Source organism: Cucurbita pepo, chromosome 18, assembly GCF_057944985.1.
Source record: "Cucurbita pepo subsp. pepo isolate OVF chromosome 18, ASM5794498v1, whole genome shotgun sequence".
Taxonomy (NCBI): domain Eukaryota; kingdom Viridiplantae; phylum Streptophyta; class Magnoliopsida; order Cucurbitales; family Cucurbitaceae; genus Cucurbita; species Cucurbita pepo.
The window spans coordinates 7,932,799-7,943,249 of NC_141815.1; the positions used below are offsets into that span (position 1 = coordinate 7,932,799).

A 10,451-nucleotide genomic window follows, 5' to 3' on the forward strand; every position below is an offset into this window, starting at 1 on the left:
AAGAGTGCGGAAACCTCTTCCTAGTAAACGCAAAATAGTAAAGTTGACGACGATACGTAATGGGCTAAAGTGGACCATATCTTACAACGGTGAGAAGCATGGTGGATTGTGAGATCCCACCTCAATTGGAGAGGGAAACGACCCATTCTCATATGAGTGTGGAACCATTCTCATAAGAGTGTGGAAACCTCTATTGGCACGTTTTAAAAGAGTGACAACCATAAGCATTGGGCTCAATAAAGTGCTAACTATAAGCATGGGCTCAATAAAGCATTTGGGGCTATAAGCATTTGGGCTAAAGTGCTAGTGCTTAGCATTTAAAGTGCTAGTGCTAACTATAAGCAGCATTTGGGCTAAAGTGCTAGTGCTAACTATAAGCATTTAATTTAAAGTGCTAGTGCTAACTATAAGCAGCATTTGGGCTAAAAGTGCTAGTGCTAACTATAAGCATTTAATTTAAAGTGCTAGTGCTAACTATAAGCAGCATTTGGGCTAAAGTGCTAGTGCTAACTATAAGCATTTAGGCTAGTGCTAACTATAAGCATTTGGGCTAAAGTGTACTATTTTAAAAAATATAAAGTGTACCATTTTTAAATATGCAACTAATAAGCATTGTATTTTAAAAAATAGTGCAACTATAAGCTTAAAAAATATAAAGTGTACCATTTTTAAATATGCAACTAATAAGCATTGTGTTACACCATTTTAAAAAATAGTGCAACTATAAGCTTGGACAACTAGAGTGTACCATTTTAGTGAAGTTGACTAATCATTGGGCTAAAGTGTACCATTTTATTTTAAAAAATAGTACCATTTTATTTAAAGAAATAGTACCATTTTATTTAAAAAATAGCATTGCTAACGCGGACCATTTTAAAAAATAGTGAAGATTAAAAAAGATTAAACGCGGACCATTTTAAAAAATAGTGAAGATTAAAAAAGATTAAAAAAGAGTGAAGTTCACAGTTGGCTAAAATGGACCATATCTTAGAGACTTATGTGAAGATTAAAAAAGAGTGAAGTTGACGGCTAAAATGGACCATATCTTATAGGCTTATGTGAATGGACCATGTCTAAGTGAAGATTAAAAAAGAGTGAAGTTGACGGCTAAAATGGACCATATCTTATAAGGTTATGTGAATGGACCATATCTATCTTAGACACTTATGTGAGTGTGAAGTGAAATTAAAAAAGAGTATCTTATAGGCTTATGTGAATGGACCATATCTTAGACACTGAGTGTGAAGTGAAATTAAAAAAGAGTGAAGTTGACAGTTGGCTAAAATGGACCATATCTTATAGGCTTATGTGAGTGTGAAAACCTCTGGTTCATATCTTATAGGCTTATGTGAGTGTGAAAACCTCTGGTTCATATCTTATAGGCTTATGTGAGTGTGAAAACCTCTGGTTCATATCTTATAGGCTTATGTGAGTGTGAAAACCTCTCGTTCATTAAAAAATAGTGAAGTTGACAGTTGGCTAAAATGGACAGTGTGAAAACCTCTCCCCGCATTTTAAAAAATAGTGAAGTTGACAGCTATCAGCATTGGACTAAGGTGGATCATATCTTACAGACATATGTGAGTGTGAAAACCTCTCTCCCCATTTTAAAAATAGTGAAATTGACAGGTATAAGCACTGAACTAGGGTGGACCGTGTGAAAACTTCTCTCGACATTTTAAAAAATAGTGAAGTTGACAGCTATAACAATTGAACTAGAGTGAACCATATCTTACACGCATTTTTTAAATAGTGGAGTGGACAGGGATCTAAAAAAATAGTGAGGTTGACAGGTTGGGCTAAAGTGGACCATATCTTACGTCATTTTAAAATTAAAAAAAAAAATCCCACTTGGGTTGGAGAGTGAAATCCCACCTGGGTTGGAGAGGGAAACAAATCTTTGTTAGAGGGTAGAAATCTCTCCTTACGACGCATTTTAAAAACAGTGAAATCGACGACGATAGCAAAAGTGAACCATATCTGATAGTAGTGAGAAACATAATTACTTACGAGGGTACGAATGTCTCTCCTATCAATGCGTTTTAAAAATCGTGAGTCCTACGATGATCGTAACGGGCTAAGCCATACAATATCTACTTGTGGTTAACAGTGGTGGGCTTGGATTTGGACTCATATTAAATCGTGAATCCTACTATTATCGGGCTAGGCCAGACAATATCTACTTGCGGTTACTAGTGGTGGGCTAGGCCAGACAATATCTACTCGCTGTTAGTAGGGTGGGCTTCGGTTTTGACTCAAATTAAATCGTGAATCCTATAACGGGCTAGGCCAGACAATATCTACCGGTGGTTACTAGTGGTGGACTTCGGTTTAGACTCGGACATATATATTATAAAAAAAATGTAAAACTAAATCAAACCCGAATCAAATCAAAGATTCTAAATGGATTCAATCATATTAATTCAAATCCTAACCAAATTGGATCATAATTCATCTATTTAAAGTCCCCTTTCTTTAAGAAAATTCTTTATCTTCTCATAATTCATCATTCATGGATCATCAAATTGGTGTCCCAAATCCACACTCCCATCAAAAACCCACCTCAAATTCAGGCTTACCTCCCCCAATCCTCCCCACAACCACCCCAAATTCCCCCATTGCCGCCGCAAAAAAGCTCACATTAATCCCCCTCATCTTCCTCATCTACTTCGAGGTCGCCGGCGGACCCTATGGCGAGGAGCCAGCCGTCCAAGCCGCCGGACCACTCCTCGCCATCATAGGCTTCATCGTCTTCCCTTTCATATGGAGCGTCCCGGAGGCACTGATCACGGCGGAGCTCTCCACCGCCTTCCCCGGCAACGGCGGCTTCGTCATCTGGGCCCAAACAGCCTTCGGACCCTTCTGGGGCTCTCTCATGGGCACCTGGAAAATCCTCAGCGGCGTTATAAACATCGCCGCTTACCCTGTTCTCTGCATCAATTACATTCAGAAAATCGCCCCCCAGCTCCAATCCGGCTGGCCCCGCCGCACCGCCCTCCTCGCCTCCTCCGTCGTCCTCGCCGCCCTCAACTACATCGGCCTCACCATCGTCGGATATGTCGCCGTCGTTCTAGCTCTGTTATCCATCTTACCCTTCATCTTAATGACATTAATCGCCATCCCCAAAATCAAACCCCACCGGTGGGGAAATTCCGGCGATAAATCGATAAAAACAGATTGGAATCTGTACCTCAACACTCTGTTTTGGAACCTGAATTTCTGGGATAACGTCAGCACACTCGCCGGAGAAGTAGAAAAACCCAAAAAAACCTTCCCAATTGCTCTGTTCATATCAGTAATTATCACTTGTCTTTCTTACTTAATCCCACTTCTCGCCGTCACCGGCGCCGTCGACATTCAACAATCCGCTTGGGAATCCGGATTCCACGCCCAAGCGGCAGAGATACTCGCCGGAAAATGGCTCAAAATCCTCCTGGAAATCGGAGCCTGCTTGTCGGCGATTGGACTATTCGAAGCTCAATTAAGTAGCAGTGCATATCAAATTCTGGGTATGGCGGAAATTGGGATTTTACCCAAATTCTTCGCGGCGAGAGCGAAATGGTTCAACACTCCATGGATTGGGATTGTGATTTGCACGGCGATCTCTGTTGGGGTTTCGTATTTGGACTTCACGGACATTGTTGCGTCGGCGAATTTCATGTATAGCTTGGGGATGCTGCTGGAATTCTCGTCGTTCATATGGCTGAGATGGAAGCATTCCGCCATGGAAAGGCCGTTCAAGGTTCCGTTGGAGCTGCCGGGGTTGATCGTGATGTGTTTGGTCCCGTCGGCGTTTTTGGTGGTTTTGATGGTTTTTACGCATACCACCGTGTTCTTGGTCAGTGCTTCCATGACCGCCGCCGGGATTGTCTGGTTCGGGTTGATGAAGATTTGTAGGAAGAAGAAGATCTTCATCTTCAATCCAAGACCTGAAGATTAGGAACAATTATCCTTTTTTTTTTTTTTTTTTTTTAATTTTTAATTTTTTTAATTTTTTAATTTTTTTTTTTAAAATTTGTAATTAGTTATTATTATTTTTTTATTTTTTTATTTTTTAGATTTGAACTTATATTTATTTTTTTCTTAAAAATATTATATCAATCAATTAATTTTAAAGTTTTTAATTATATCAATCTAATTTGTTAAAAAAGAATTTTAGGCATTTAGTTGTATTTTCTATTTTTCTATATTAAAAAATAACTTATATATATATATATATATATATTATTTAAAAAAAAAATTATATCACTCAAATTTTGTTAATTTTAATTTTTTTTAATTATATCACTCTAAATTTTTTTAAAAAGAATTTAGGCATTTAGTTGTATTTTTTATGTATATATTTTTTATATGATTTTAAATTAATTGAAAATAATTATGAATAAATGAATTGATATAAATAGTTGTATATATTAATTTTTTTAAAAATAATAATTTAATAGATTGACCTAACAAGATGATATTTGACTTTTAAGGTTTAATGACCATTTTCGAACTTATTTAATATTTCATTTTTTTAATTTTTTTCTTAATTCTCGATCTCTTTCACTCTCTAAGTATTTTTTCTTATTTTCTTCCTAATCCAGCGACAATCGTAACGACAACGAGTGAAGCTGTTTTTTTTCCAGCAATGACTAGGAAGCACGTTGAACCACTGAAAGGTCTTGGTAGCGCTTACTTCTCTTTGGCATGTCACTCTTTGTCGAGGGGTTGTCACGGATTGACGGGCCAACAAAACAAGGGCTAGAGTTGGAGCGGGGTGGAGAGCGAGAGTGAATTAAATAAAAAACAAAAAATAGTAATTTAAAAAAAAAAAAAAAAAAAAAACCAAATTTTTAGGTCATGGTACAAAAATCCCTTGGGCTCCGTGTGACATACGCTTTCTTTTTTCTTTCTTCCGATTTTCCCGTCGTCGATGGCTGCTTTTCTATGCTAATTTCGTCGTGCGATCTCAGTTTCCGGTGAGTTTCTGTATTCTTTCTTTTTCTTTGAGCAATTTCCGATTAAGATTATTTTTATATCCAAGAACAAAATATTACCGCCATTCGATTAGATAATCTGTGGATTCAAATAGATTGGAGGTTTTTCATTTTCGCATCATGATGTTGTTGTTAATTATGAATTCCCTGTGGAAAGTTGAAATGGTTATAGGAACGTTTTCAATTCTGCGAATGATGAACGAAACTTGTTTTTCGATTTATAGGGTTTGTTGAGATGGATTGTGTCTCTCCCATGCTTCTCTGGTGTTCTGGAGTAGTGGATATGGATGTATTTTCTTCGAGGCATCTAATTTTTGCATCTCAGATAAGTTTTACTTCTGGGAGGAAATCGTTGAACTCTGTATTTTCAAGGTCGATTTGTTCTCGGTTCTCGGTTTCTCGATTTCGAATTCGTGCAAAGCGTTCGCGTTTTCAAGGTACTTTTCTTCATTTAATGAATATGGATGATTTATTTGATCATTTTCATGGTTTCTATGATAATAATCAATGGAAATGACACAAGAATTCCAATGCTATATCATTAGAAAAGTCAAGATTTATTTATTTTTTTTTCTTTCTAACCTGCCTCTAAAAGTTCAGAATCGAAAGATTATATATAAAAGAACTCAAATTTCGTCCTTGTGAAAAGAGTTAGGCCCCCAATGGTATAAACCACATGATTTGGTTGTGAACTTTCAATTTCAATTCTATGTCTAGTAGATCTATTAATTTTAAAATATTTGAAAGTTCAAGTAATTTTCAAAGTTTAGGTACTGAATCGACACAAATCTCAGATTTTAGGAACTAAAATTATGTAACCCTTTGGTGTTGGATTGAGTTACGTTTTTTTTTCTTTTTACTTTGATATTAAAGTTCTTGCAAGTTCGTGTAACCTGGTCGCAGATTTTCAGGATTATGCCAAACCTTCACATCTTTTACAAGCCTCGGAAGTGGAGGTCTGCACGAAAACGTCAATTGAGAAAATCCTATCATCTATGAAGGGAGATGAATCTCATGCCTTGTTCAAGGTTGATATAAGCACTAGCAAGCTCTATGGATCTAGTCTAAGTGACATGAATGCTGGAATTCTCCTGTGCTTGATAGATGAAAAGGGTAATTCTATATTACAAAGGATACCTGCAAGTTTGACGACAGATCATTATCTTTCAAAAGAAAAGGATGTTTTGGATGGTCCTGAAATTCTCTTATTCCAAAGAGGTTCTTCGGATGAGTTCGTCCTCAAGGGACCTAAATTGGGTAGATTAGAATCTGTCTGGCTCAGCGTTGATTCAGGTTAAGTTTTAAAAACTTTTCGGTCTCTTTGCAGAACTTAAAATGATTTTGGCTAGAAATTTAACAAAACGTTTCTTCTTTCCTCATCTTATCCAGGCCAGTGGAGACTTGGAAGTCTAAGCTTGTATGTCATATCTCAGTTGAAATCTGAAGGGCATGAGCTTCAATACATGTGTCTCAAGTATGAATTCCCAGCCGAGGATATATTGCTCGGGGAGGGCGGCGACAAATCAATGGTAGAACTTAGGCCTTGCCTGGTATCAGAAGTACGTGGAATTGAGCCCTTGTTCTTCCTGAATGGAAGCTCCAACCTTTCAAATTTAGCCACTATTGACAGTATTTCCAATGAGGAAAGCATGAAAGAATATGCAGACTTGAAGCTCTCTTTGCTTACTTATGATGCCTTATTGATTCTTGCTGGCACATCTGTTTCATCCTTCTCAGCTGGTGAAAATGCCGGTCTTGCATTCTTAGCTGGTGGCATTCTTGGTTTCTTGTATCTGTTGCTCTTGCAAAGATCTGTGGACGAGTTACCTGCCCCGACTTCAAATTCTGAAACAACGGGGAATGAAGATCGACGATATAGAGGCCCTTTATCGGTCTTGGCACTGGCAGTTGGACTTTCCATTCTTACAGTTAAGTTCAACTTGGGAGATTCAACCATGATGCTGTCACCTAAAGAAGTGGTGATAGGAATGCTGGGATTTCTTGCGTGTAAAGTTGCTGTCGTTTTGGCTGCAGTGAAGCCAATGGCGCTGGGTCGTAAGGTAAATGAATGAACATGAATATTCTTGATTGGAATAGCAAGATAGTATAGTATACGAACCATACAAATTGGCTAGTAAATAGGGGAAAGAAGGAAATAAAAGAAGAAAAAAGAAAGAAAGTGACGAACATATCATGTAGGTGAAGAATACTTGTAAAGAATGTAGGAAGTATATGTATATATCATCATGCTTTTGCATCAATCCAAAGCTCCATAGTGTCCCTTATTTGGGTTTTATCTGCTTTTGCCCTTTCTGCCCTCCATTTTGATTTGTGCATCTTCTCCTGGATTGGAATACTTAAGGATGAAGGTTGGTTTGATTAACTTGTACTGACAAATATTATGCTGTCGAATAAAGAAGTCCTGAAAGATTAGACTGGCAACGTGTTTCAAAGGAATCATCTAGATAGTATTAAGCGGATAGATATGACTATTTAAAGAAAAACTTAGTGTACTTTACTTGATGGTTAGATAAGGAAAGTCTGAATAATGTAGTTTATTCGAGAGCTCTAAAGGAGTTGTTAGGGAAGACTTAATGGTACATTCAGAGGCATTTTAGGTCTACGAGGTGTAGACATGATTTTGTTTAAACGTCGCACACTAAAAAATACAATAAGGAAACTGTACATCATGAAAACGTTAAAAGAAGGCAATAAAGTGATACAATGCAAAAGGTTTGACATTTAATGGGCATGTAGCCGTAGGCAATACATCATAAACAAACATAATACACATAAATTTTCATTTGATAATGAAATCTGATATAGTAGAAGGATAATGTTATTAAAAGAAACATTTTGTTAACAGTGTGGAAACAAAGATGAACATGCTTGGAAAGCTATCATTTCCATCTGCAAGAGACAGTCAAAGAGATTAATGTCAGCTCTGGAAAAAAAAAAAAAAGAAAAAACATGATTATCAGACAAGACACAACAGTATCTAGAAGACATCGAAGATTATAATCCTTTAGTGACAAGAAATTCATGCTATGTTGCTATCATCCAACAACTTTCCAATCATAATCATTGTAGCGTAAAGGGACCTAATGAGATGATTGAAGAAGAACAGCGCTTGGTGGCTTTACTTCAAAGGAGGATGGTCGCTAAACGGTGTGCCAACGAGAACACTAGGCCCCGAAAAGGAGTAGAGTTGGGGGTTCCACATCAATTGGAAAGGAGAACGAATGCGAACGAAGACGCTTGACCCCAAAGGAGGGGTGCACATCGGTTGGAGAGGGGAACAAAACATTTTTCATGAGGGTGTGTAAATCTCTCCCTACCAGACACGTTTTAAAAACGTTGAAGAGAATCCCGAAAAGAAAAAACCCAAATAAAACAATCTCTGGTAGCGGTGGGCCGTTATAAAAGTTCACATTTTCTTTTCGATCTTCATTTTAACCACATAGATAGATCATACGAACAAGAATCTCAGTCAACAAAATCCAAAATCACAGCAAACAACCCAAATTTCAGAACACAAATTCCAGACCCATGATTCACAAGAACATTCATAAGCAGAAATCAAACTCAACAAACAATCAATCACTCAAGAACATCAAATCCAATCCAACCCATATCAAAATTACCTCACATGGCTTCTGTTCTTCCTCCTAGGCAAGCCTTCCTTCTACAACCAGGAATCGTCCGGAACATTTCTGCCGGAAAAGTTTCAGACAAGGGTCCGACAAAGAACACGATGGTTCCAGATCCTTGATTAGACTTGAACCCAGAAACAGAGACCCACAAGAACAGCTTCTTAACTTGAATCCCAGAAACATCGGTCACAGACCCATAGCTCAATTTCCCCGTGATTTTCTTTTCGTAGTAAACCAGCTCACTGAGCATCACATAGCAATCGGTTTCGAGTTCGATTTCGAAGGCGCCGTCGTCTGAGAGAGTGTAGGACTTGACATTGTTGGGTAAGAGACCAGCGGGAAAACCGTAACGGAGTAGAAGTTCGTGGATGTCTGTTGGGTTGAGGGGTTTGTCTATTGATGAAAAGGAGAGATGGGTTTGGGTGGAAATGGCGAGAATTAGAAGGAATAGTGAAAATGGGGAGAGGTTTCTTGAGAAGGAAGCCATTGATGATGGAGGGTTTGAGGTGTGGGGAAGGGATCGTTGAAGAGGGTTTAAATAATTCGTTAAATAAGTGATGATTTCGTCGTTTTCTTAATAATTCATTACAATAATTCATTTCGAGACCGACGACTATATATATATATATATATATATATATGTCACGGTCATGCTCGTCTAAGGTATGTTGCCCATGGCCGCATGCCCATGACAAGTCCGTTCATGTCTTTTCATATTCTAGTATTTTACTTTTGTATTTCTAGGAAGTATGATGTTTCAGAAATATCATGTCTGAGCATGTCAGACATGAAATGCTTCAGAATGTACGGTAGGGGAATACGACTAGTTGTCAACTTCTCCCTACTACCTAAGGTTATATACTGTGAGCCGTTGTTATTTCTCTATTGCTTGCTTATATAACGTCTCTTTCAAAAATCTCTCTTTCGAAAATCTCTCTCTGCCCTCGTTTTCTAAAACCTGGCTCGGATACCACTTGTCACAATCGCATTTTTGATGGCAGTGCGACACTCACTTTTCAACGACAAGTGAGCTAAGCCAATTCATTCTTGCATTGCCTACGGCCAAGCGGTATATGCTCGTATATATATATATATATATAATCGATTAAACCGGATAATATTTGTTAGTAATGAGTTTGGATTATTACAAATAGTATCAGAGTCCGTCACTAAGTAGTGTGACAAACAAAGAGTGATCATATAACTGGATCAATTCAGACTACTAAATTTTTGGAAAACTGAACAAGTTTGGGTTGATTCACACACTTTTTAGTTGGGTCAACTTGACCCACTCCACCAACTCGAAAATATTGTTACGACCCAACTTAGCCTTACCGTAACAGCCCAAGAAGCTATTATGAGATCTCACATCGGTTGGAGAGGAGAATGAGACATTCCTTATAAGGGTGTGGAAACCTCTCTTTAGTAGACGCGTTTTAAAACTGTGAGGCTGACGACGATACATAACGAGCAAAAGCAGACAATATCTATTAGTAGTGAGCTTGAACTGTTATATTTACTCTACTTTAAGATTATTATATGAAGATTAAGAATTTTTTTTACATTTGTGACTGATATTGATGCATTGTGTCTGGTGAATGTTTGATATTTGAATTAGATGAGATTTTGGACCTTAATATAACATGTATAGTAGATAAATATAATTTTTTTTTAAATAATTAAAAAAAGACAACTCGAAAACCGAATCCAATCTAACTAAAAAATATAGGGTTGAATTGGGTTTTTGGATGTCAACTCTTTTCACGTTACTTCAGTCACCAACCTAATTCGAGTTGGTTCAAAAGATTTTTCCAACTCA

At 37.5% G+C, this 10,451-nt stretch overlaps 2 protein-coding genes and 1 pseudogene across 2 annotated transcripts; 2 read left to right on the forward strand and 1 right to left on the reverse strand.

Moving 5' to 3' along the window:
- The first annotated feature begins 2,512 nt into the window (after nucleotides 1–2,512).
- On the forward strand, nucleotides 2,513–3,962 carry LOC111780524 (putative polyamine transporter At3g13620 pseudogene; annotated as a pseudogene).
- An 848-nt stretch (nucleotides 3,963–4,810) lies between these two features.
- Nucleotides 4,811–7,275, forward strand: LOC111780609 (Lipase/lipooxygenase, PLAT/LH2 family protein). Its single transcript, XM_023661050.2, has 4 exons — nucleotides 4,811–4,961; nucleotides 5,204–5,416; nucleotides 5,883–6,272; nucleotides 6,369–7,275. The coding sequence occupies exons 2-4, from the start codon at nucleotides 5,215–5,217 to the stop codon at nucleotides 7,049–7,051; spliced, it is 1,275 nt and encodes a 424-aa protein (XP_023516818.2). The 5' UTR covers nucleotides 4,811–4,961; nucleotides 5,204–5,214; the 3' UTR covers nucleotides 7,052–7,275.
- A 478-nt stretch (nucleotides 7,276–7,753) lies between these two features.
- Nucleotides 7,754–9,164, reverse strand: LOC111780610 (uncharacterized). Its single transcript, XM_087119395.1, has 2 exons — nucleotides 8,624–9,164; nucleotides 7,754–7,889 (listed from the first exon to the last, which is right to left on the reverse strand). The coding sequence occupies exon 1, from the start codon at nucleotides 9,117–9,119 to the stop codon at nucleotides 8,625–8,627; it is 495 nt and encodes a 164-aa protein (XP_086975521.1). The 5' UTR covers nucleotides 9,120–9,164; the 3' UTR covers nucleotides 7,754–7,889; nucleotide 8,624.
- Nucleotides 9,165–10,451: the final 1,287 nt, after the last annotated feature.

Coding starts and splice junctions, on each gene's coding strand:
- LOC111780609 (XM_023661050.2), top strand. CDS start 5,215: ATGGATTGTGTCTCTCCCATGCTTCTCTGGTGTTCTGGAGTAGTGGAT. Junction 5,417..5,882: donor AAAGCGTTCGCGTTTTCAAG/GTACTTTTCTTC, acceptor ACCTGGTCGCAG/ATTTTCAGGATTATGCCAAA. Junction 6,273..6,368: donor CTGGCTCAGCGTTGATTCAG/GTTAAGTTTTAA, acceptor CATCTTATCCAG/GCCAGTGGAGACTTGGAAGT.
- LOC111780610 (XM_087119395.1), bottom strand. CDS start 9,119: ATGGCTTCCTTCTCAAGAAACCTCTCCCCATTTTCACTATTCCTTCTA.